At 45.9% G+C, this 27,879-nt stretch overlaps 1 protein-coding gene across 1 annotated transcript in view; it reads left to right on the top strand.

Annotated features, from left to right (window-relative positions):
* The first annotated feature begins 300 nt into the window (after nucleotides 1-300).
* PTPRH (protein tyrosine phosphatase receptor type H) overlaps nucleotides 301-27,879 on the top strand; it is a 634,102-nt gene continuing 606,523 nt past the window's right edge. The window contains exon 1 of the mRNA XM_069200757.1: nucleotides 301-573. Coding sequence (XP_069056858.1) covers nucleotides 523-573 — 51 coding nt within the window. The 5' untranslated portion in view covers nucleotides 301-522. The remainder of the gene's footprint in view (nucleotides 574-27,879) is intronic.

Genomic DNA, 27,879 nt, shown 5'->3' with positions numbered 1-27,879 from the left:
TAGGGAAGAGGGTGCAGAAGTATGTCTTCCTTTGGGCCCCGCCTTCGTTCCACCTGTTTCACATGCAGAAACTAGGAAATCATTAATGAATATGCAGATATTAAAAAAATAATGAAAACTTTAGATGATGCCATGTCTGATTAGCAGGGTCTGAACCTCCCTTCATTGTCTATTAACAGAAGGCAGAGGTGGTATTTGCAAAACAGAAATGTTGTTTGCTTAATTGTGCGCGTGTGTTTCGCTCTGTATTTTTACTTCCTCTTAGGCTCTGGGAGGTGACCCAAGCAGAAGAATGAAAAAAACGGAAGGTTAAAGTCCTCCCTCGGTGGGGCTGGCACACGGAGGCGACGCTGCGCTCCCCAGTCGGCCGGCTCAGCTGAGAGAGCGCGAGAGGCGGCCAGGCAGCACCTGTACGGCTCCCCGGGACAGGGAGGACCAGGGCAGGCCAGCGCGAGGAGAGCAGCCGCCCGGAGCAGGCCCAGGCTCGCCGAGGCAGCGCCCGGGAGAAGACTTCACGCGCAGATGGCGCGCGCCCTCTCCAGCCTCGGCGCGGCGGTGCCCCTGCTACTGACGGTAAGAGCTCCCTCTCGTCGCTGCTCTCAGTCGTGGGGCACTCCGCTTGCACGTGCCTGAGCCCCGGGGGTGGGTGGGTGGTCTGAGGTCACGCCGAAGCGTGGCCCAGCGGACTCCGTGGGTTGTGACCCCCTGTGTGACGTATGGACTCAAACTGAAGTACTTTATCTGGTAGTTGAATGTCTCGCTTGTGGACAGAGTTTTTCTCTTCAGCCGTGCTCATGTTACATTGCTTTCCATACATCTCGCGCAATAGTAGTGTTGAGACTGTGTAGCTGACATATGCGCGCTCGTGATCTCGACACACTGTGGCTTTCTGTGTGCGTACTTATCATTGTTTTAATAAATGCATCTCCACGGAGCTGACCCGGAGCAGCTTAATTAGGGAACTCCTATACAACTTGCACGTTTCACTTCGCGCTTAGTGCACTAGTACCCGAATGCGCTGCTAGCTGAGTTACTCATTCTCTACAGGTGTCCATGACTGACTGCGATTATAGAGGCTGCGTTTTCTCGAACTTCCGCTAGGACTCCTCGAGCCAGCTTTCATTAGGCTCTCTCAAGTATATGCTTCAGAGTGACTACCTACTCCTGGTCTATGACCATCCCTACTCATATAAAACATTCGTCTACAACAACTTTGTCCCAGCAGCTGTGGCAGATCATCTTCCTGATCTCTTGCTGAGGTTCGCCCTGTGACCTATGTGCTGTGACTATCGCTTAGCTATCCCGTTATCCATGTTCCAATCCCATGGCATCGTTGGCCATACCCACTGCTGGTACCTGATGAACTGGCTACCGATCGAGAAGCGAATCACCTTCAAACATCTCACCCACACATACAAGGCCATACACAACGCAGGACCAGCTTACCTGAACCACCTCGTCGCCTTCCACACGCCCGCCAGATCTCTCCACTCCGCGTAGTTGGCCCTGGCCACTGTCCCTCCCATCCGCAAAACCACTGCTGGAGGACTGTCTTTCACATACACTGCAGCAAAGAGATGGAACAACCTCCCCTTGCACCTCAGACAAAGACCGTCGGTCACCATCTTCAGGAAGAACCTCAAGACGTGGCTCTTCAGATGAGGCCCCTGCCCCTCCCCCTCCCCCGCTCCCCAGGCGCCTTGAGACCCTCACGGTTGAGTAGCTGCGCTTTACAAATACTGATTGATTGCTTGATTGAATTCCATAACAAGGCTGACTGGCCTATTGAGACGTGGAGTTTTCCCATCAGTTCAATCCAGCACTGCTCGTATTCATCCAACAAACCACTTCCTGTGTATACATGTGATGGTAAAGCATTATAACCCATTGGCCTGGCAAGGGCTACCTAGTCCTAAGAAGCAGGCTCTTTTGGCTCCCAAACTGAGATATACTTTCCATCCTTTAGATTTAGGGTCTTGTGATATCACACTTCATTGACATGGTCAGCCGTCAGTAGCAGCCACACTCAGCCCTCATCAAACTTTGCACTACATGTAGGACTGTGCAATTAGTACTGTTTACTATGTCATTCTTGAACTGTTCTTTGTATGGTAATGTATGATATTTTATTGTATTGTATTTGGCACTTATAGAACGCATAGCTGCCCTAGGGCATCCCGCGCTATAGTGTACTATACATTACACAGCAGTGACCAAGTTAGACATCTGCCATCAGAGCCAGGCGATCAACAAGATTGTGCGAACAGATTGTGTCTTTAGCTGTTTGTGGAATGGCAAGTCAAATTCACCAGTCTGCAAGGTACTATGTATAGAATTCCATAACTTGGAAACATTGCACAGGAAAGATTGTCCGCCTCTTCTCGCTCTCTGGCTCGGCAGAACCATAGCTGGGCAGGCGTTGGAAGAATGCAAGTGTCTTGTAGGCATATAAGGAGGGATCCATGCATTCCCAATCTTGGGACCCGTCTGGGTAAGTGATCTGCGAGCAATGCATAGGGATTTAAATTTAATTCTTTGAGCAGCCGGCAGCCAGTGTAGCGACTTCAGAGCTTGTCGGGCAGAGTGAAATTTAGAGTTGTTACATAGAAGACGGGCAGGAGCATTCTGCACCACTTGTAATATGTCAACTGTTGAGTTGGGAGCGCCCAAATGTAGCACATTTCCATAGTCTAGTCGTGCCAGAATGAGTGCTTAGACTGCTAGTCTTTTGGACAGGGACGGGGAGAAGGTATAACATTTTTCTAAGAGCTCTCAACATCCCGAAGCAGGTAGCAGCCACTTTTGTTGTTTTGGTGTTCATGGTCCAGTCTTTGTCCACCCAAGCGCCTAGACTTTTTACCTCCGACTTTGGTGTTGGTGGGGCGCTTAAGTCTAGGCCATTCCAGATTTATCATATTTAGAGAAGGGCTACCTAGAATCAGGAGCTCTGTTTTCTCCCTATTGAGTTTCAGAGCTGAACGGCTCATCCAATTAGCTATATCCGTAATGCAGGAGCCAAAAGAGGGAGGTCGATCGTCCTTTGCATGGCTCACCGAAAAAATAAGTTGGGTATCGTCAGAATACGATACTAGCGAGATAGCGTGTGCAAGGACGACCTCAGCCAAAGGGAGCATATGAACATTAAAATGTGCACCTTAATAATATAGTGTTAATGACATATGTTTGCTATAGAAAACACAATCAAGGGCAGAGTTCTGCAACACACAAACCCATACACACAGTGCCTTACATTGTGGGATCTAGCTGACCACCATTCAATACATTACGTGTTTTGGTGCTGTTATTGCACAAAATGTAGTGGTATAAAAATCGATATTTCACGAGGAACTGTGAAATATAAGAACTATGTTATGGTTGCCTGTGAAATACACATTTCATGATCATAAGGACAGCCCCCGAAAACAATTTGCTGAGCTTTAACATTGTCGGACTACTATGATTAAGTATTACAAAGGATCAATTATGTGGCAAGGTTATCTAAATTATGTGGCAAAAAAAATTAAATTGTGCAACACATTGTCAGTATTAGATTTATCTATTTGAGATAGAAATAACAGTTTTGATAATCTGCACATTTTACAAATTATATGATAAATTATGCAACAAATACAGTAAATCCATAATTATTCTGCAAACACTGCAGCTACAGACTTGCCCAAATCCACTGATCCTCACCATTTCCTACTGCTTTATTAGCAGTTTATTCAGGAAAGGTAAACAAATCCCAAGCAATCTAATTCCAATCAGTGCCCATTGTTAGCTGCACTTTGAAGAAAACAGCTTTTTGTTTTCAAAGCTAACTACCCCAATATAAACATGCAATATAAAAATACATAACTAGTTCCAATACAAGTACTTTCTTATAGTGCCATCTTGGGGTTCTGGTGACATTACAAACCACTAAGCCTTTGGCCTCCTGGTTCAGTATCTCATCAGAACCACTTGGCAATATTGGATCATATTACAGAGTTGCCGGTTTTGTATCCTCTAGTTTGTAGGCAATACCATTGCCTCTTTCAACGTCGCTGGCCTCTATCCAGCTTGATTCACCTGAAAACATTACTAAACAGAACAAAATACAATCTACATAGACTTTGTTGTCTCTGGTCAGTGTGATTTCCAGAACCACAAGTGGGAGCTCAGGTTTTGAATCCGTTATGAGACCTTGTAACTAGTGGAAGTGAATAAGCATGTAACATAAAATAAAGACCATCTTTTCAAATGCTGAGCTCGTTTCCATCTTTTGACATGTTTCCTAGCTTAAAGACATTTCTTTCATAGAAGCCTTTACTTAGTCACCCATGACCACTTGCCCAGGAGCTAATTACTGTCATAAATGCATCATATTCACACCCCAGAGTAATCCGCCTATCATAAAGGATGAGGGAATAGACTGTAGTAGAGATTGAAGATACCTGGAATTTTAAGAGTCAACTTGAGTTCAAGGTATATAGGGTTGTGGGAGAGAGTACAAATGCTGTACAGGACAGTCTTCCAGGAAGATTCCCAGAAGTAGGAAAATGGGTGATCTATGGATTCATTCACTGACTGTAAAACTTGGAGACCAAAGTTCTTACTGCAGCTTTCCCACTTCACTCAAGCAAGTGGCTTTTGGAAAATTAATGTATCTTCCTGACCTCAGCTCCTTTTTCTGCCAACCCAAGAAATGCTTATAAAACAGAGTGAATACTCATTTTAAGTGCTATCTTTTGTGTCTAGATGTGATCTACAGTGTAAGGTGACCTTTTCTTTTTAGTCTAGGGTAGTCTTCAAAAACCACAACAAATGCCTTTAATAAATAAGAGTCAAGGAGATGAGGTCTATTAGTGAGAAAAAAATGTGTGCAGGTCACCTTAATTCCTGCGAATTAACAGACCACCAATGCTGATTGTCAGATAGGGATGAGTAGAATCAACCACATGGCAGTGCACACCTAGTATGGGAAAGATTCTTTTCCAACCCTATGGGTCTTCATGATCAGCAATTGCTACTTCTAGAAGTTACATATTGCTTGAAAGCATGGTACAATCCAGAAACAGTACCTGCGCCATGCTCATCACACTTTAGATCAGGGATCTTGAAACTGGGGATGGGCACCCCCTGAGGGGCCGTAACTGATCCCAGGGGGTTGTGACAGACTCTGGCCAAAAGTTGCATTTATCATTTATATTTGTCTGGGAGTATGTGTCAAAAGGAAAGGGATTCTAAATATTTACTGAATGCCTCCCCTTATTTTCTGATAATCACACTGTGGCTAATTTGACACATTACTAAAGCCTAGGTAACCAGAATATTATGTTTGGTAATCATGTATTAGATTGTATTTTTAAAAGGGGCATCATAACTGCAATGTTTAAATAAGTGTAGACATATTTAAACATTGTCAATTTAATAGAATAATTGAGAAATTCTGGGGTGCAATCATTTTTTTATACACAGGGGGCGCAGTATTAAAAAGTTTGAGGACCACTGATTTAGATGGAAAAGGTGTTTCTCTTCAGCACTTTGGAAAGCTTGTCAGAAATCTGTAAATTGGACCAGACAAGCAGAACAGACCTGTATCGGGTCTTTAAGTTTTGATGGATGGGTACTTTGTGTCTGTACATCTCTGGCACTTGAAAGTTAATAGCGTAGCTGGAGATGCTGGGATCGCCGCATCACTGGGGCTCCTGTCAGCATTGCAGTGTAGGTGCTGATGCAAATCAATTACATTTACTTAGATGCTGGTGAGTTGTTCAGTGCAACATGCTGCTTTGAGGAAGCTTCATGGCACAGCAATCAGTTTATAGCTAAAATATTTTCTAAGGAATACACTGATAACTGTGCCTTTGGAGGGTGAGGTGGGACAGTGAGGGGGATGTGCCCCCTAGTTACAACCTTGCTGAAAAGACAGAGAGCTTTATCTGGTTCCATACCTTTGGTGGTCACTACACTCTGGGATGAGGGTGCTCCAAGCTTGCAGGATCTAGTCTCCTCAACAAGACTGTCATATTCACATGTGTGAATTTATTTTCTTTTGAAGGTCTCGCGTTAGGGTACTTTATGTGAAAAGTTTGTGGCAGAAACTGGTACCTAAATACACCAATTTCACCTGAGCCAGATAGAGATGTGTAAACGTTAGATTTTGATGCACCGGGAAGGCACTCACTTAATATCAGTTGATTTTTCATCTTATGTTTTTAAGGCCACAGGTTCATTTCATGCTTTGTCGTGCTTTTGCCTACTTTATTTTTCTGAATGCTTTCATAATCACTGATGCGGGCTTCGGCTAGATCCAATTGTTCCACCACCATTGGATGGATCCAATTGTTCCACCACCATTGGCTAAATCCAATTGCTCCACCACTACTAATTGAGTTAACTATTCAGAATCTGGGCTGGTGAGTCTTCCAACAGGACCGTCGCACATTAGTTACCCCAGGGTTCATCCTCATAATCTAGTGTGAAAAGCACCACCTTGTCAGCGGTCTTCTACTCAGACGTCTTCCTTGCAAAGCAGAACCACATATTTTCTCACTGTACTTTTTGAGTTCTCTGAAGTATGGTACAAGGTTGTAGTTTATTTCCATCTCTGTGAAATTGTTTGTTAAACATTGATTGTATGTGTTTTTAGTATCATGACTGTATAGAGTACTGATGCATTCTTGGGGTGGGTTCGCATTCTATGTAGCTTTATAAATAATGAATAACTGAGGTCATTTTAATAGTCTGATGTGTTTAGAATGAGAGCCCCAACTAGGGTTGCCTTGTTTTGAGAATGCTTATGGTGTCATTTTTGCAGTTTAAAATGTTTGATTGTGGTAGCCAGGGATTGACGACATAGGTAGAGGTGGGAAAGTACTGCCGTGGTTTTGGACTTTGCTATCAGTTAATGATTACTGGCCTTGGAAAGTGGGACATGAGATATGGGCTTGGGGTGAAACTATGAGCTGGTTTATTTTTTCAGAACAATGACCCTCTCGGTTAACCTGTTGTATTCCCATTGTAGCGTCATCCAGTGTGGCACTGAAGGAGCTGCACCTTCAGGGCCCCAGGAAATGTCCTTTTTCGGTTCACAAATAAACATTTTTTGTACAATTTTACATTCTGGTACATGTGGCCCTCCATTCATAATGGGAAAAGCAAAACTTTGAGTACCAAATCAAGGCGAAAAGGACTGGATAGGAGAATCATATTTGCAAAGGAAAGGCAGAGGCTCTCTCCGGCTATCCAGAGACCAAGGTGGGTCTGAACCGTCCTGACAACAAGAGAGCAAAGACACAGTTGTTTCTTTTTTTTGTAGTACTATATAGTGCAATCTCGAAACAAAGGTATTTAAGCGCCTTATATGAGACCAAGTTACATTACACAAGGTAACGTGTTTTGTTTGGTTTTTTTTTGGCATGGAGAGATTAAGTGATTTGCCCACAATCACATAATTTTGCGCCAGTACAGAGACTCAAACTTGGTTGCCAAGCCCCTAAGTCAGCAGCCCTGTGCTGACCTATCATATCCTATCCCCTATGTTCTCCTGAATTGTGGAATATGTTCTTCCTGACCAATTCACTATCCAGCTTACACCAGTACTCTTGGTCCCTTCTCCTATTTAATAGCAACTCCATTTCAGTTAGAATTGTGCAGATTTCATAAAGACTATTGTGCTTATTAGAAAATAGACTAACGCACACACTGCTTTTAAAAAACAGTTACTCCTTATTAGAACTGACACGCTGAGGTAGCATTTCCCCAAACTTTTTGCCTTTTCTACATGGTTTTGCTGATTCTCTAAGTGCCGTTGGGGCCCTCGGTGCTTTCCCACGAAGAATACAGTGTGAAAGTGCACGCGCCTTCCTACCCATGCCAGGAAAGTGAAACTGACCAGTGTGTGGGCATATGCACACTGTTTTGCCCCTATGTACTTGGCCTGTTGCAGCAGGCCTGAACTGGCACACTTTCACCAGTGTGGTGTCCTTTAACTTGTTTCCAGCCTGCCCCTGCAGGCTTGTGCGTGCGCCAGGGCACATGTGCTCATGTAGTGAAAGAATACCCACGTGTGTTTTCACTACACATGAGCCGTTCTCCCCATAGCTTAACATGGGGATATGTTACAATTGATCCTGAACTACAATAGTGGATTGCAATGGAGCAGCCTCCTGATGTTTACTATCCTTGAATTCACAAGGACAAACCCCTTCCCGTGGTAAAGGCGGTTTTGTCAGCAATGCTCTAGAAATGCCACTTCTAAGAAGTGGGCATTCCTCTGTTCTAAAAACTCTCTTTTGATGCCTTTTAATTGAAACTCCATTTCACTGGAGGCTGGGGAAAGCACATCCCCAGCAGGTGCGGATTGGTATCTCTTCATGTGCAACTGGGACCCTCTGGGGCTTATCAAGTCATGGCACCTCCTCCCAGGGAGGTGCGGAATCTGTTAACTATTGTGTATAAGAGTGCCTGCTCTGCTGGGTGCCACTGTGACCAGCAGGTGTCTTCCAATGACCCTTCACCTGGGCTCTGCAGACCTGGGCCCTCACCGCACGGCCCGGTGCAGAGACCTCTCAGTGAACTGCCAAAGTGGCGGCCAAACCTCCATTCATTGACTGTTTGCTCCGCTGGTGTCTCTTCCTTTCCCCCCATACTGTGCCCGAGTGCCTGAACAAGTGTGACTCCGGCAGTGTGCGGCCTAGCACCTGGGGAAAGGATGTTTGCATCTTCAGCTAGTGAGAGGTGGGGAAATAGGGCCAGTCGGAGGGTGAAGGATGGATTTGGGGCCCGGGGGGGGGGGGCTGCGGGCGCAGTGACAGCTAACCTGATGGATATCAGTGCGCCACATTTGGGTGCTGAGAGTGAGTGTATGTGAGTGTGTCCTTTATGAGCCGCCTGATATTGTGGCACTGCTTGGCGGTGCGGAGTAAGTGTGTGGGAGCGATTAATGGTGATTGTTACACCATACCATGGTGTTCCCAGACACGTTAATTCTTGCCAGAGGACTTACACGGTTGAGCCCAGGCCGCTGAGCTAATTGAAAATGTTACATTGCTCTGTATGTACATATTGCTGCTATTGTTGTGAACCGGGGTGCACCCTAGGACTGTGTGTAATTGAATTGGGGTAATCGCTAGGGTGGGTCGCGTGCTGACAATGTTTGCCACCTCATGTAGGTGCTGGGAGGGAATGTAATTTTTTTTCTCACATGTGCAGTATGCACATGTTGTTTTAACACAGTTGGGCCTAGTACTGCTAGTGTTGTTTCAAATGGTGATTCATGCCCAGTTACATGAAAACTATGCTGTGTTAATTAATGTGTGTGTTGAATACAAACCTTGTTTACGTACACCTCGTGTGAAGTCTCTTTTGTGGCGCTCAGCGTAATTGTTGTGTGGTATATGTTGCTTTATACATTGCTGCTGAGATAATCCTGGCTGCTCTGTGCCATGCTATCCAAGGGCGAGCGCAGGTTATACAGTGAGTTTTATCACCTAACCATGACAGGAGTGGTGAGCTCTGCCTGGCTAAGGCCCAGCCTCAGCCAACCAGAATGCAGCGCCTCCAACACTCTTGTTTTATTCTCTCCATCTCAAATATGTTTAAAGGAAGTCTTTAGCTATTGATTTCCATTGTGTTGACTGACAATATAGGGTCTCTGGACACAGCTCCTTTTATAAAGAAACATCATTGGTGAATAATATCGTGCATTTATATTTATTATAGACACTATGCTTGAAGACTCTTTAAGATTCAAGCCATAACTTGTCTGGCTTTATCCTAAAATGTGTATCCTCTTTTGAAATGATTGCTGATTTGAAAACAACGTCTATAATGTAACGCCCCTATAGACCTTCCTCCCTGTTGCATCCCACTTAAAGCCCTAGTCTCGGCCAGGGCACAAGTGGGGGGGTTTTCACAGGGGTGACGCCATCCACCCTGCAAGAAGTGGGCCCCACTGAAGTATGCTGAACATGTCCCGGTGTAATTTTCAGATACCACAGGGCCTGCAACTTGTCTGCTCTCATTTCGAGCAGCAAAGTGCAAGCCAAGCAGCAGAGGGCTTTCATGTTTCACACTCCCGCTGGGCCTATAACAATGGCCTAATTTAAGGGGCCATCAGGCCTCCTTTTGTTCCACTGTCCTGACTGGGATCTATCTGATTCTCACACCTAGATGCAGCTGCAGGGGAGGGGAAACAAAGTTGCACAGCTTGTTATCACTTCACAAATATTTAAGAGAGGCATACTTTTTACGGTGTTCAGCCCCTTTGTAAGAGATATGCATGCACTAAAAGAATGTCAGATGTGTTGGTCTGGCCCATTATTTAGACAAATAACAATTTAAATACCACTATTTTGTTTCATTTCTAATACAGCGCTGCTCTTCCCAATGCAGAGTGTCAGAGCAATTTACTTCAGATGTACACATACATTGACAATTTCTATAAATGTGTAAATCATTGTACAAGATGTGTTAAATAAGACAGTGAGGGTTACAGGGTGTAGCAGTCACATGTCCTTTATAGCTTGCTGTGCTATACCGGAAGGATTACAAACTGCAAGTAACAAAACCATTTTGGTGTTAAAAGCATTAACTCAGTGACTTAGGGAGACAAAATAAAGATCTGTCATCTGCAGATGCTTTGCAGGAGACACATTAACCATCTAGGCTAAGTTGATTTAAATCTGTTACTAGGGAAAATACAGGTGACTCCAGCAAATGAGTTATCGTACCGTTATTATTGTTCCCTGTGAATTACTGGGCACACAAAGATCGCTGCAGCAAGTGCCTTAACCCCATAGGATATTTTAAAATTTAGACTTTGCAACCAATTAAACAGAATAGACTGCTGCTGCATTTCTCCTTGTTACGAACTTCATTGTGGCAGAGTTTTAACAAAATAAATGTATAAATTGAGGGCCACATATTGTGTTTGGTTGCAGCATGATTTTGGCACAAACCAGACACACAATCTCATTTGTTAAATCTCATAATGTGCTTGGGTGTGATATCACTTCCTGTGATGGCATGATGGAGCACTGTGATGTTACGCACCATGACGTAATTTGCATACTGCCTAACTTGGTTAGCCCCCCCACTCCTTTATTAGGTTGAGCATAGCAGCCTGCAAGCGCTACTTTTCTGACGTGTTGTCATCTATTTGGACTTTTAACCACGCCCATCACAATCGCTTGTTCATGGGCTTGCCCCTTCAAAAATCCTTTGTTATAATTGGTAAATGCTTTACGTTGTCCCTCCTTGGGGCGGTTTCGTTACTGCCTTGGACATCGACCGTGTTACATGGCTAATTGCACTTTTGCTGACACATTTGACTGAGAGCAAACTTCTTTTTCCTTTTGTGTGTCTCCTTCGCGCTCACGCTTATGGCATGGCGCTTTGAATTGGCTCCTTTATGTGAATCTGTTTTACTTTTCATTTTCAATTTATGGGCAAGAAAAGTCCAGTTAGGAGTTTACAACGGTAATAGCTCTAACTCGAGCAATTTTGAGACCCATTAAATTGCAAATACTTGTTTAGGCCTTGTGTCCTGGTGTAGGCATTCTGATTTTAGGCAGATAAAGGAACTGAAGCCAAGGCAGATTGCTTTGCACAGAAAGCACACAATTTTAGACTGCTGGGGAAGCCGGGAAGCCCCATCTACTGGCGGTAAAATCGACAACCAGACTACCTCTCTTATCGGGCCCCATGACTAATCAGCACTCTAGCTCATGGAATCTCTGACTTGGAGTGCATCTTGGTGTATTAAGCCCTCTGTAAATTTACCAAAAATATAGAGTAATAGACATTTTAGGTTTTTTTTTAGAAAATCTTTAACTATGGTCTTGGTAAGCCCTATCACTGGCAAACGAGACTGACCAGGCTTTCATCAGGCCACACAGTGTGCTGCTCACTCCCCAAATCAACAAGCTCACAATTTATTTCTTCCCATCACATCGATAACTTCTACAAAACCACCTGACTCTATAATTAATGCACAATTTGCCTGTATGCGCTGCGGTCAGTGCCTGGCGTGTGCCGGTGGCTGCGCGTGGTGGACACCAGTACTCATTGTTTGGCCCATAACAAACTTTTCATCCTGAGACTTCTAGCAAGAGACAGGAAGGCAGTAAAGAGAGAAAGAAGGAGAAAGACAAGGAGGCACGGACAAAGAGCGAAAACAGCCTACAGGCTGGGATAAAGAGACAGGAAGTGCGGGGTGATGGCAGAAAGAGTGAGGAGGGACCAAGAGGTAATTTGCAGCCCTGCCTGTGCCCACTCTGAGTGCCTGTTGTAAGCAGAGGTATCCCGAACCCCCGCTAATGCAGTTTCAGCAGGGGTGGGGTTCTTTGAGTCTCTTCTGTCTGCAACTCGCTAGACAAAAGCTGATAAATACTGCAACAACGGAATACGTCAATAGAAGGGTAGCAAGAGGAAAGAGGAGCGGATAATGGGCAAATAGGAGAGGGAAAGATAGAAGGAATATTGAATGAAAGGGAGGGTGAAAGGATGTATTGATGAGAGGGTGAATGAGTAAGTGGGTAGATGGATGAGCGGGTGAAAGTATGAGTGAAGGGATAGGTGAATCGATAGGTGAAAGGATGGCAGAGTAAAGGGATGAATGGGAAGGTGGCTGGACAGGTAAAAGGATGGAAGAGTAAAAGGATAATGAGTGGGTAAAAAGACAAGTAAAATGATGGCGGAGTGGACAGATAAATGGACGAATGTGTGGGTAGGTGTCAGAGTGGATGAATGTATAATGGATGGATTAATGGATGGCAGAATGGATGGATGAACTGCAGAGTGAATGGATGGCATAGTGAATGGTCGGATGGATGGTCGAGTGGAAGGGTGGATGGCAGGTGATGGATAGATGAATGGATGGACTGATGGCAGAGAGGGTGGATGAATAGATGGCAGGGTGGCTAGATGGAAGGATGGACGGCAGAGTGTTTGTATGGATGGCAGTGTGAATGAATGGATGGATGGACAGAGTGGACGCATGGAAAAGGGAAAAATTGAATAATGGTTGAAAGAATAAATGGATGACAGAATGTAAAGGTAAATTAATGGATATCAGTGGGTGGATGTAAGGATGATTGGATAGATGCTTCGTTGGAAGTGACAAAGGAGCACTTCTAGGGAGGGTTGGGCTCACTTGCTTCGCTCTGATTGGTGCCATCAAACTTTAGTTCAAAATGGGATTATTTTTATTTTGTTGGCTACTCCCTTGGTTGTAAGTGCCTTGAGGGACCAAAGGGTGGGAGAGGCGGACCGACTTGGCCTCTCCTAACACAACCTGCATACTTGCCCTTGTGGAATTATGCGGTTTCAATTTTCACAAAACTGGTCAGGCCAGTTACTTGAGACAGAAGTGTTCCGAGCGACCTGAAAGCGGGACACTGCCGTTATTCTTCTGAATCCTGCCTCGGGGGAAAGAGGGAGAGCGACAATGAAGGCCGAGTAACAAACACCTCTTTTCTGAGGAAAGCAAGAGACAGGCCTCAGCCACCATCCAGGAAACTGCCGGGCCTCACCATTCCCTCGTAGGGGCCCTTTCTCCTTCAGGACAGGCCGGATGCCCAGTGCAGATTGTTTCTGCGTAACATATATGTTTGTAGGGCACGTTGCAGGTGTGGAGTGGAGTGACTTATATGCTCTTGGCAAGGTCCAGTCACACCTTCCCAAGTTTCCACCCGTTTGAACACGCTTTGAAACCACTGGGAGAAATCCCACTTGAAAGAAAGCATGAAACTAAGGGGCATATTTACAAGCCCCTGGCGCCACCTAGTGCCACACTAGTGTCATCATTTTTTTTTTTTTTAACGCTAAGGTGGCGTTAAGGAGGCCTTTATCCTGTGCCGTGTTTACAAAGTGGCGCACTGCTTGAATTCCTCTACTTTGTAAATCCTTGTGCCACCTTATGCCTGCACCAGGCATATTCTATACAAGGGGAGGGTTCAGACATAGGGAGGCCTGAAAAACTGACGAAGTAAAATTTACAACATTTCACTGCGCCATTTGTTCCGTCATTTTTAACGCCTGCTCAGAGCAGACGTTAAAATGACGCATCCATTTTAATCAATGGGCCTCCTTGCACTTTGCTCCACTAGCATCAACATTTTTTACTCTAGTGCAGCAAAGCGCCACAGTAGTGTCAAAATGTTGATGCTATTGGTTTAATGACCGTCATGGTGCACCATATTGTAAATACTGCACAACTATGGTGTGGTTAGGTGAGACTGGGGAGATGCAAGTAAAGTGGCGCATTGGGAACGATGTGCCACTTTGTTGTAAATATGCCCCTACGTTCAGTGAATGTGTGAGGAGCTTGACCCACATGGATAGAGCGAGCATGTGAGGAGTTTGGGGTGCATGGTCATAGTGTGAGAGGCCTGCCACAAATTGACCGGCAGTGGAGCTTGGGGACAGCGCGAGAAGTTAACTCAGCTGTAGATGACGAGCGTTAGGAGCTTTATGTGCACGGACACTGATGAGCATTCATGCCAACGCGCGTGGGTCTTTGAGGCAGAGGCAAGAAGCTAGGTCAGGCTTGTACGAAAGGTGTGAGGAGTTTGACACATGAGGACCGTGTGGGGAGCTTGCAGACAGTTTAAGGAGCTTGTTAAAAGACCGGAGAGCTCGGCAGCACATGGACAGAGTATGAGGAGCTTGGGGACAGCGTCAGAAACGTCTGGCAGTGTAGGGAGCATGGCACTGCCTGAGTAGTTTGAAGCAGTGGGCACAGTGTGAAAAGCTTGCTCAGCCTTGCCCGGAGAGTGTGAGGAACCTGGAGCACAGTGGAGTGTGAGGAGTTCGGATCTAGGGTGAGAAGCTTGCTCAGCAATGCACGGAGAGTTAGAGGAGCTTCATGGCTATGAACAGACAACGTGAGGAGCATGGAGACCTTGTGAGAAGCCAGGCACTGTGTGAGGAGCTTGAAGCACATGGACAGAAAGTGCGGGGAGCCTAGGGGCAGTGTGAGGACCTTGCACAGCACGGTTGACACAAGCATCCTCAATCTGCCGCCTTTCATGGGTTCTAGAGCGCACGTTGGGCTCTATCAAGGAAATAGCAGGCTCGGCAGATGTTTTGGAAAGCCACAAAGCCAAACACATATTGTATTTTGTTTGTCCTTATTTTCTCCGTTATTTGCAGACACACCTGCACCCATGGAGACAGGGTGGCGAGCACTGTCCAGGCACCTTGCTTTGGTAACCGCCTCCCTTCCCTGCTCTGTCAGCTGACCAGGTGGGATCAGGGAGAGGAGAACTTAGAGACATGTGGCAGGAGGCCACTGGATAATGCCACGTCAGCACAGGCATTCAGATGAGCACTAGAGGCCCTGTACTTTTTTCTGTCATGCTCATGCCCGGATTCATCACGCCTTAAACCCTCCCATCATACGCCACATGCTTTCATTCCCACAGTGCCTCCTACAGGCCGGCAGAAGCACATTAGTCGGGGTGTAGGGAAGGAACCGGCGTCTGTGCTGCCAAGTGGGAGGGAGAGGGAGCGCTGTTCTCAGATGCTGCTTCTAGAAATGGGGGCTCCCTGACGTCAGCAAAGGGATATGATCAGAGGAGCACCAAATTATGCAGCAAGATTGACTAAATTTTGCACCAAGAAAAGGCAAATTATGCGGAATAATGTGGTACTTTTGTATACTGTTACTTCATTGTTTTGTCATTTTTACACATGGTACTACTGTCTGGGCAGGGATTTCACTTTATTAGTACCAGTTTAACAACCAAATGCAGAAATAAGCAACTAAAAGATGACGCGTTAACCTTTGCGGAGGGACTTCCAGTGTGCACATACACATAGTGCATCATTTTTAGAAACATTTGATTAGTTTGAGCTAGATATAAAATTATTGTTACATTCTACAGATTATGCAGCAGATGAATTATGTCGCAAATGTGGCATATCCACAGTTATGTGGAAAAAAAAACAGCTGTTGTACCTCATTATACCGTTGGCGCTGGATATGATGGAGGGTAGATTCGTGTGACCTTCCCAAGACACACAATTTGGAGGCCATAGAGTTTCAGGACCTTTTGCACATACCTTGAACACTCCACAACATGTGTTAAAGCACAATCACAATGCGGATGCCAATTCACACTTCGGATGCCAATTCACACTTCAAAGTGACAGGTTTCAAGGGAGATGCCTCCTTCCGTTAGGTCAGAAAACGTGGGCGTGGCTCCAGTGCTTTGTGAACAGTGTGCTCATGTGGAACCACTGGCGTGACACAAAGTGATGGGGCCCAAGTGCTTTAAGCAGCATGAAAAAACAAGGGGGTGGCTCTTAGGGTAAAGCGCCCCCGCCAAAGTGGGGGGGCGCGGCCCGTTAGGAGCCGGGGGCTATGAGGCCCGGCACTCCTCACGGGTGCGCAGGTGGCCGGGGGGACTTCCGCCCCCGGGCCTCGCGAGGCCTGGGGGCGGAAGTCTCCCCGGGAGCAAGCGTTGGGTCCACGTTGGGCCCTGACTGGTTCCGGCCGCCGCGGACTGGTGGGGGGCTATTTAATGGCCCCCCCAAGAAGGCAAGCCCTTCTTTACCATTCTGCGGCGGCTGGACGGGAGCGGGGTCCCGCGTTTAACCCACCCACCCTCTCCTTTTGTTAGGCAGTAGGCATACGTATTGCGGAATTGAGATATAAATGTGACTAGAAGCAACAGGGGGGGTCCCCGAGGTGGGGCCCCCGGGAGGACACCTGGGATAGGATGCTGAAGTTCTGAGCCAACCAACTGATGTACACACCAGATCAAGGGATAAGGGAGCTCAGATCGCTGGGGGGAACATGGGGCTCCAGCCCTTGGCCGCCCCGTTACACCCAGAGTCTGATTGGTGTTTGGAGGAGGGGGTGGAACCCGAAGCATGAGGACAAGGTACAGTGTAGTCAGGGTAACCGCCCCTCCTAGGGATACAGGTGATAGATGGGTCACCTGTGTGGTCCAATGGTGGTTCAGGACAGGAAGGGATCCTGTCCGAATTGATTTATGGTCACAGAAATGCTCATGACATGTAGATAAGGAGATGTAAATATATAATATGCTTGAAAAGTTATAAGATGTTTGATGTTTGAATAAACCACTTCCAACGTTTAAAAGTTGTCGGTTTGTGTATTTCTGGTGGGGAGTGGGGGTCGCATGGAGGCCTCCGGGTCCTAACGCAGTGTGACCCATGCAGGTAATTGTTTTTTATTCAGGGAGGTAGTCATTCCTGAACAAAAACAATCCGACCTGTAATGCGGGTGCCCTTGCAGCATGGCGCAGGTGTGCTTGCGTTGGAGTCGGCAGCAGCTAGTGAGCCAGCACTACGCAAGCGCAGAAGTGCGCCATATCATAGTAGAGATGGTGCGTTTCTGACCTCTTCCTTTCACGCTATACAACGCAAGTTACCTTGCTGCGTTGCTTGAAACATCATTAAACCTTCCCCTCAATCGCTGACATGCATAACCTAAATGTTTTTTCTATCAACTGTTCAACAATTAATCAATGTTTGTTTATATTACAGATAAGGACATTAATGTAGAGCCCATTAGGAACACGTTTCAATGCCCGTTTTTAATTGCTGTCGGGTCTGAGACCCGAGGTGTTACGGCCCACCTAGAGCCCTGTGGGGTTCTCATGCAGAATTTGAAGAGGGGCCCCTTGATCTCCGATTTCTCAGATATGCATTGCCCTTGAGCCGGATGCCCCCAACCAAAGGTTAGGGTCCCCTTGAAAAGTTCGGGGAGGGGGAGACCCTGTGATGCAGTGGGTTGCGTTATGCCCGTGTGTGGAGTTAGACACAGACACCCCAGCCAGTTGCGTGCCACATTGGCCACCATGAGAAACAACTATATATCCACCTAGCACAGGCCATGACCACAGATCCCCATGGTCTTGGTAAAAGGGTCAGTATTATTTTTCACACCAGTGGTGAGCGATGCTTGCACAAAGACTCTGAATATCTTGTTCTTGAAATCCTGCCCACAGGGTCTGCATTTCCTTTCATGTCTCTGAACGGTATTTTCCGCAAAAAATGAGTCTGCATTTATACCAGCGATCAGCAATGCTGGGTAAAGGGTCTGTTTTCTTTAAATACCAGTGACCAGCAATGCCAGCATAAAGGCTCCGCGTGTAACCCCAAGGGTAAGTACTGCAGCCTCAAGGGTCTGAATTTCTTTCAATGCCAGTGTTCAGCGGCGCCTACACAAGGGACCCGTACCTGCACAGCAGTCATATCTCCTTTAAGAAGAGCTTTGTTATGATTTACTGCAGGGTTGCAAGAGCGTTTATCCACTCTTCGTCTAAGCTGAAATTAAACATTGGGTATTCATTAATGTCTTGGGCAACAGAAAGTGGGGTGTGGTAAACGTGTAATACCTTCGAATTTTAACACCACACTGGTCCTGGTTACCCAAAGTGAAACTCTTGTAAATGGGGCCCCGCCGCTGCTGTCCCCAGGCTCCCTGTACTGAAGGGGTGCATTATAAGACCTGACCCGGGGACCACCCCTTTCTCCTGGGCCTCGTTCCATAATGAGGTCAGAGGGGTTAGGTAGGGAATATCACCATTCCTACGTGGCTGCTTCCAACCCAAGAAGAATACTCTGTTACCCTCGTGATTTAACCAAACTCTGATCGCACGTTATCAGTAACTATTGATTAACCTGCTGCGGCCTCAACTCTTCACCCTTTTGGAAACATTGGAGGGGCAGAGGGGCAATAATGGCTGCCGTAGGCCGTCTGGGCGATCATTCTTAGTATTATCCTTTAAATTGTATCAGTTATAGCATTTAATCACTTATGTCTGGAGCTTCGCCAGCTCCTAAAGGTGCAGCCTGATGGTGTAGGCACTCACCCACGGTTCAGGACAACACCTTGACGAGAGGGCCTTTAATAACTGATATTGCCCGTGGTAGTGGGCTTTAATTTTGCATTGGGATGGTTAAACCCTGTGATTTACTGTAGTGGTACACCTAGAGCAGGACAGGGAGGCGGGCAGAAGAGCCATCTAAGCGACCTGTCTGTGCTCCCTTTACTTCCCCACTGGTCAGAGATGGACTATTACTGCAGAAGTGAACACACCGCAAGAAAACTAGACGCCTGAAGAGGATGCTATGCTCAAACACTGTTTGTTTTGGTGTTTGTCTGTTTAAAATTGATGACCACCTACCTTCGGGGGTGCAATGTTCTCATTGCATAATAGTCCTTCAACTTAGGGCAATATTGGCCATTAAAGCCTGTCTCTCTCGTTCAAGGCCATGCTCATGGTTTTAACTTAATGGACCCATAAATGGTACAAGGTTGGGTGATTTCACTTCCTGTGTTATGATTGGAAGGGTCCTAGGAAGTATAATGCCACTTTCTCACGACCTTTTGATTTTGGTGAAACCATTCTGAGGGCATTGTAAAAGGAAATAAAAATTGGGGCATCACTCAGTCTGGCCAAAAGTGCACTATTTCAACACAGGTGTGGCTTTAGAATAAGAGGTCAGAAGAAAATGAAAGAGCATCGAAAGTTTTGTACTGACTTTTAGCAGGTCTGATACGAACAGGGGGTCAGTAATAGTTTTGATGGGATTTGCGCTACCAGCAGCCACATGAAGAAGTTAGACTAGAGACTGACAGCTGTAACACCGTCGCTGCTGGTCATTTCCACGCATGCATTCTGGCTGCGAGAAGATGCCCGTGGCACTAGCCAACAGACGGTGTGATACCTCCCAAAAAAGATACTAAGGCCTGGCTACGAACTGGGGTGCTGTTTATCGCACCTGATAAATATCGATACCCGGGATTTCGGGGGGCATTATTTATCGCGGGCGATAAATTGCACATATTACGAGTTTCTGGGCAATAACAAGTGGAATTTGGTGTTAAACATACCAAAACCTGCATGGCACGGTAAACACTGCATGCTTCCCCCTGTTAAAGGTTGGCAGGTTTGACCTGCCGAACCCAAATGAAGGTTGAGTTATTTTAGGCATCCCATAATTATTGGATGCGTTAAATACCTAAGAACTCCTAATTCCAACCTGTGCATAAACATGGGTTTACGCAGAGGACGTAGTTTAACAAGCAACTTGTAATCAGGCCCTAAAGGTGCTCATCAGAAAAACATTCGGTAAGTCAGTTAATTTCCCACCATTACTGAGTTTGTATGTTTTACGGACATGGATAGCTGGGATAAGCCTGACATGACATTTGCGGAGTGGGTGGTAGTTTGCACGTTGCTTCACATTGTATTTTTATGCAGCAGTTGTACAGTTTTTTCTTCATTTGCTTAATTCCCATGTTTAGTGCCAGTAGGTAAATAACATGTAAATATGTGGCTGCTACTCAGAGATGTATGTCAAATGTTTCTTCCTCCGCTGTTATTGCAGTGCTGTGGGTGTTTTTTGTCTTTTCGAGGCACTATGGTACAGGCGAGGACATTCATACATCAGGCGCGCTCTGCGCCCGCCATCGTAGTGCAGAGATCCGAGCTTCTAAGGCTGTGCTGAGAGATTATGGACCTTCATTTTCTCACTTCAGCCTCAGCCCTGCCTCGTGAAATACCAGTTAAGAAGTCTGTGATTAGATGTCATATGCCTGGTACATGTCCACGTTTAATCGAATGGAATAGTCTCGCTGCCTACTAGCAGTTTACACGAATTACTGTAATTAGCACCCAAAACTCTTGCCTTTGTGTTGCATTATAAATAAGTCTCCTAGTTTCCATTTTACTGATATTTGCTTAAAAAAACACAGAATAATACAGCAAGTTGGTCTTCTTTTCAATACCTCACCAAGCTGTCATTCAAGGCTGAGAGGCCAATAAATGTTCAGACTGACAGTATGGAGAGTTAAAAAGAAGAAATGAGATGTTCCCAAATACCTTTGCATGCTCACCTGTTTGTACTTCAGTGCTGGTATTTTCACATGAGTGTGTTGATACATGTCACTGCTTAGTACACGTCTATCAGTTAAATGCATGAAGAAATAGAGTAGATACAACTCATTTGTTCATGAAACACAAAAAAGGATAGAATAAATACTAGTAACACTGGCAAAAAGTAAATATGGAAAAACACAAACATTAATATTAAAAAAAAACAAAAAACATAAAAACAAAACCAGTAATTATTATCAATTGCAACATCTACATGACCCCGCTCATCCCAATCGTCGGGAACTACTATCTGAACATCGTTTCCTATGCTGATGACACCAGCTGATCATCTCCCCTACTGAAAACGCCTCAAAGGCCCAGAAGAACTTCAAAGACGGTATGAAAACAGTCTCCGCCTGGATGAAGGAGAGCTGCCTTAAGCTGAACTCCGACAAGACTGAGACCATCCTCCTCAGCCTGGGACAACTCTTGGTGGCCCTCAACAATTGGCAGCCCAACCACCCCCACAGACCACTCATGAAACCTCGGCATCATCCTCAACTCAGTGCTTACCATGACACTGTACCCCCATAAAGAAGTCCTCGGCTGGAGGAAGATCGTTCACCTATCTTGCGGCAAAATGTTGGAACACCTTTCCTCTCTACGTCATACAGTCGTCATCGCTACCTCAATTCACGAAGGACCTCAAGACCTGGCTCTTTGACTGAACCCTGACGACATGCCCCACAGTGCCTTGAGACCCTATGGGAGAGTAGCGCGCTCTAAAAATGACTGATTGATTGGTTTCTGTAATGCTTTCCCACCCTCTGAAGGCGTTGGTACTGGAGAGAATGTTGGTTGAGGTATCCAGCAGGAGTTGTGTGCTTTGGTGTCATGCGTGAGACCCACATAGGTGTTCCAGACGATGTGGTAGCATGTAGCAGCATTGTAAGCAGGAGTAAAAGAACAAGGAGTGTGATGGATAGGCACACTTGCTGATTATAGAAAGCCGAATTAACATGTAGTTTGAAAGGCAGTTGAATCATAATTTAGGGAACTATGCAGTGAAATACCCACTGCCTGCCTCATTATTATGAATGTGCCCTGAGTGGGCTCTGCGCGGTAGCACATGCTGTGATTGTAGTCTACATGGGGAAGTAGGCCTCCACCTGGGCATCTCCACTCGCAGTGTGCTGACATTGTCACCCATGTCCTTCAAGGAGCCAGGGGTCACAATGCTACAAAAGTGGCACATAGTGAGACAATATGGGGAAGGGAGCAGGCCATCCACGCAAGCAGAGTAGTAGAGGAAATTGACAGCTTGCACTTTTCAGATGCTTACTGTCCGCACTCAGCAGTTAGTAACCAATTTCAAGCTTTACCGTGCTGTAGAAGAGAGGATGGCAGTGAGTGGACACTCACTGCTAGCATCTGCCCCGATCGGCATTTCACTGGCTTGCATCCTGGTAAGGTCTAATCTTAGTAAGGTCCACTCAAAAGTTTGTCCTTACCAAATTGCCACATTTAGTACCATAATATTCGGTAATTTTAGCAGCTGTTATTTTGCAGCGCCCAGAAGCAGCAGTAGTGGTGTATAAAGTACAAAAGCAAGCCTCAGAGAGTGTGCAAACACCACTTTGATACACCTTCCCCAAGCGGTTTCTTGGGGTTGTAGGTGAGTGCACTGTGTTCTGTAATGGCTGGTACATATTGCAGTGACTCCGGCTGCCACTTTGCGTTTGCAAAGTAAGACACTTTGGCTTTGTGAATGCACTTGGCTTTGTGACCCGACCCCTGTGTGGTATCAATGAAATGAGCGCCCTGTTGAATGAATCCTTTCATGCCCATGGCACAAAGCGTGCATTGTGTCAGACAGGGGCCTTGCCCAGCTCTCTGGTTGGTCCACACAGAAGAAAGCAGCACATCCCAGGGATGAGTGGACTTCACTGCTCATGCGGGGCTAGGGAATACCCGGGTGGGGGTGGGGAAATTGGCCCCTCAGCTTAGAAACATCTCCTGCATAGTATGCTGCCGCAGTCAAATATTGTGCCAGGCTGAGTATTTTCATAAAATGTTTGCATTAAAAGGATTAATATGCACCATTTCAAGGAAAACAAAAACAAACAAAAAGTTTGTTTGGGGTGTTTGTGACGGCTCCAGACCCTCATGACCACGCTCAGGCTCGCCGGAGGCTCTCTCTCAGCATCACTTGGCCATCCTTAAACCTCTGCCAGGGCCAGTTTTATTTCCTAGGTCGTCCGTGAACATGTGGAAAGGGTGTTAGCGTCCGTTTTCCGCACCTTTACATTTTGCAGGCGATGGTACCTCTGCTGCGGCAAATAGCGACTGGAAACCCCAGCTGAGCGCTACACTCTATTCGCTGCTAGTGCACAAGTGAGCGCAACCATCATTTTAACTTTTTCTGCTCTAACGCTTCTATAGATTAGACCCAAACAAACGCTGCCCGCTCCTTGCCTGGGAAGGAAACTAAAGATGGAAGATCTTCGTTAGAGTAGAATCTTCATTGAGAGAATGCTTGAAAATAGCCACAGACTGTAGTGGTGAAAATAATTGTTTAAAAAACGAATGTTGATGCGGGAGCGACGGCCCGTGTAAGTGCACGCTACGAGGAATTCAATCCTGGACCCTGCCGAGTGTTGTTTTTGAAGTGAATCCGGGCATCAGATGTTCAGAGCTCCTTCATGTGCTTGCAGGCCCCAAAACGTGTGCCTTAACATTTCCATAAGTAGTGATCCCTTTAAGTGAGTACTTAGTACCTGCACCGCCTCTAAAGCATCCCTGTCATGCCTAGTTGTGTAAATTCCCACTGGAGGGGCGGAGAGGCCTCCCAGGCTGCTGGGATCTGCACGCGGCCGTACACAGAGCCGCCCATGCTCACCGAGACCAGCTGCGGAAAGCCATAGGAGCACTGTAGCTACCGTAGGCGGGCGCGATGCTGTGACAGACGAGTGTGTACCCGAGTAATGACTGGGTGTAGGTCTGCTCTCGGCACTGGTGCCAGACGGTACGGCCATCAATTACCGCACACGAACTCCTCTTGAATGTTGGGCTCCCCGTTGGAAACAGTGGAGTGCTCCGGGCTTCTAATTGCCGGTAGAAGCCCTGAGCTCCAGCATTCCAATGTGTTTGCTCACAGCTGTTGCTGTAAACAAAGGCCTCAGGATTTCAGTCCTCTCTGGACTCCATGAGGCCTTTGTTTTATTTATTGGAACAATCTGCCCTTTAGTTGCAGAATGTTCTAATAGCCTCATAGCCCTCCATAGCTGGGCTGTACCTGCATTAAAGTCCTGCTCTATCGTAATCAGGCCTTGAATACTGGAGCAGGCCTTTAATGGCCCGAATAGCCCGCTATGGCAGGCTATAATCAGGGCCACTGGAATTATGTGATTGTGCGGCCGTGTCAATTTTCACATAATCACAGATTTGTCGCATTTGCCGCATAATCCACTATCTCCTGCATAATCTGTAGATTTTAGCAAACAATTATGTTTCTAGCTCAAATGGTTCAAAAGCTACTAAAAATACAGCGACGTGTTGTTGTGTAGTAAAAGGTCTTTTGCAAAGCTGGACTGGCCACCTTTTTGTTGCTTATTGCCATATTTGGGTATTAAAATTGTACTTATGCGGTGCAACCAGTGCCCATATAGTGTACTGAGTTTAAAAATGATTAAATAAGATGTAATACTAGTACAAAATGTGCCAAATTATGCTGCATAATTTGCCTTTTCTTGCCTCTTAATTTACAAAACTCTGCCGCATAATTTGGCCCTCTTCTGCTGCATAATTCCAGTGGCCCTGGCTATAATGAACACTTACAGGCGTCCAACACTCAGCGGTGTAACTTGCAGCAGTAGTGGTGGCTCTAATAGTAATACCAGCAGTACTTGTGATGGTCTTGATAGAAGTAGTAATACCAGGAGGGGCAATAGGTCTAATCACTAGTGGTAGTAGCCCAAGTAGTGGCAGAAGAACTGCAAGTACTAGTAACATTATATTTAGTAGTATTATTGGTAGAAGTAATACAAACAGTACTAGCAACAATAGCACTGATAGCAGTGGTAGTACTAGCAGCAGTAGCAGTTTTCATGCTAGTAACAGCAGTGGTAGCAGTACTACAATCAAAAGTATCAGAACTCTAATTAAAAGTAGTAATATCACTAGTAGTTGTTCCACTAAGTAATAATACCAGTAGTTGTGATTACCTTGGTAGATGTGGTTATACTAGTAGGGACAATTAAAGGTAGTCTACTAACAGCAATATTAATAGTAACAAAAGTACTTCAAGAAATTGTAACACCAGAAGTAGTAGTATTGGTTGGAGTAGTAGAAACAATGCAAGTAACAATAGTACTGATAGCAGCAGATGTGTGATTGATTTTAGCAGTATTTGTGTGTTTTATGGATTTTATCAGTACAAATCAGCTAGTTAACAGGCTTCGATCTATCTTTCCTTAAGTTAAGGCTTTATTTTTACCTCTTAGTGCATTTTTATGCAGTCTTTAAAATATAGTGCAAACTCAACCCAAAGGTATTGGAGCTCTTTACATGAGCACCAGTTACATTACACAAAGTCACATGCATTGTATAGGCATGGGTGGATTAAGTGATTTGCCTGGAATCACGGGATGTCAAGTCCACAACGAGACTTGAACCTGGTTCCTCAGTCAGCAACTCTGACTGTAATGCCCCACCTGGGTAGAGGGAGGTAGGCAGAAGCCACATTAAAACTTGGAGGTTCCAATAGGTCCTTGAGCTAAGTCTGAGCCAGGCTGCAGGCCTGAGCTTTCATTGGCTTGGCCACCTCTAGTCTTCTTAGGGTGCTGCACTGAGGTGTATGGATGCAGTAAGAGGAGCAAGAAGCCATGTAATGTACTTTAATTCACTACGTTTGAGTGGGTCTTAATGATTCCACCCACGAGGGATGTAGGAGCAGCATAGAACATGCACTGGGCATAGACAGTCATGGCAGATACAATAGCCAGATGAAGCAGCTATCAGGGGTGTCTTCCCCCAAAAGGGCGGAGGAGCGTCACCCTCCCGCAGCAGCAGCTGCCAAACCTTTCAAAGAAAAGGATAATAAACTATGTTTACTATCCTTCTCTTTGAAAGGGGCGGGGCCACGGGAGTGAGGTGCACTGAGGGGTAGTGTACAGTCCTCCCCCTTACTGCGCATGTATGTTTGGCCGGCTATCTTGGGCCGGCCAAATACACATGCGCACAGGGCTCTCTCAGCAACTGTGTTGCTGGGCTGGAGAGAGCCTGCACAGGCTCCCAGTCTGCCTGGGAGCGCCCTGGCTGGATGCTGCCAGCCAATCCTGATGCTTCTTTGAGCAGCATCAGGATTGGCTGCACCTCAAAGCAGAGTCAGGATTGGCCGCATGGCAGGCTAGGAGCCTGTGCCTGCAGCATCCGGACGAAGGAGAGGAGCGGTGCGGCGCAGGACCAGAGGTACGTTTTTTTTAAAATTTAATGTAGTTATTAATCCCCCGTGCCCCAGCACGCCACCCCATCCCCAGGAATCCCTGCGAGCCACGATTGGCAGCTATGCATGCATGTATTGGTATTTCAATCAACAGCTCTCTATTGCTACTGAGATAGGTTTGTGCCTTTGCAGCACAAACTTAGATGGGGAGCATCTGAGTGCTGTACCTAAACTGGGCATTTACACTTTTGAATTTCACAATTGCATCACATTTTACACATACTTAGTTTTATCCTAGGATGATTAAGTAATTTGTTGAAAACCACACGATTTACAGTCAAGTGTGATAGCCGGGATTAGAATCCAGGCCACCCAGGGTCCAAGGCTGGCAGCAGAGCCACTAGACCACATCGCCTCAAAAGTGAAAAGTTTAAGGGTTACAGCGTGAGTGCTGGCAAACGATCTGAGTCCACCAAAGATCGAAAATGAGTAGTTCACAAGAATATGCAATTTTGGATCATCCGCATTAAAAGTTGTCCACGCCGTCCTGAAAGGTTCCATTCCCTGCTCAGATGCATCCTCTCTGCATTAAAAAAACAAGTAACTGCAGAGGGTTTTAGTGTTGAAGGTGCTTGCATCTCTGGGCACAGGATAGGAAGGGTTCACGCATGTTCAGTGTATGTCCAGGAGGACAGGATCCTGAAAGTGTCAAGGACTTGACGCTGTGAAGGTCTGTCAAATTTCCTTCTTGGCTGCTAGAGGAAAGGATGACTCTTCCGAGTAGGTAAAGGTTCCACCCTACAATTTATAGTACACGTGAAAAACATCATGCGTCTCCTTAAGAGACACTTAAAGTTCAAGGCTAGGCGGCCTAATGGAGCAAAAAGTAAAATTAACAGCTTCCAACTGGCAGCATTTGGTCAATATAATAATGATTAACCTCTAATCATGCTCTCCGGAGAGCGTGCTAGTCGCTGCAAAGTGCTTCAACGCCTCGTCAGGGGTAGTAAGTGCTATATAAGTGCTATATAAGTACAATTTACAATTACAATATGGCTAATGGAACATAGTCCGAGCTCAGTACACCCTCTGCAAGCAAGCACACCCACTGTCTGTTTGCATCAATTCCGTGTCTCACACGTCCAGTGCGGGTGCACAGTAGGTGTTGCTCAGTGCCAGGATACCCTTCCAAGTGATAGAGCGCTCCACAAATCTGAATAACATTGTAATCTTGATCGAACTGCTTCCAGCATTCCATTGAGCACGCTTAATACTCTAATTATGATGACTTCATACATCTGTCGGGTATCCCCTAATGACTATCTAGAGAGAATATTGTCACAAAAGTATTGAATACAATCAATAAGGCAGTAAATAAGCTGGCCAAAATAGAGTACATCACAATAAACAGAAGTAAAATAACACACTGTGTCCATCAGTTTTTGAGGAAAAAAACCTCAAATAAGCACAATAGAGATGTAAATCGCAAAGTTTACAAACAAATGTAGGTGCTCAACCCCTTGTTGCTGGGGTTCCCCTACCCCCTTGATAAGCATTTTTTTGGCTATTTGGGGTAGTTTGCACTTAGAC

Source organism: Pleurodeles waltl, chromosome 7 (genome assembly GCF_031143425.1).
Source record: "Pleurodeles waltl isolate 20211129_DDA chromosome 7, aPleWal1.hap1.20221129, whole genome shotgun sequence".
NCBI lineage: Eukaryota > Metazoa > Chordata > Amphibia > Caudata > Salamandridae > Pleurodeles > Pleurodeles waltl.
The sequence above is the reverse complement of the archived record's forward strand: the minus strand, read 5'-3'. Positions and strand labels throughout refer to the sequence as shown.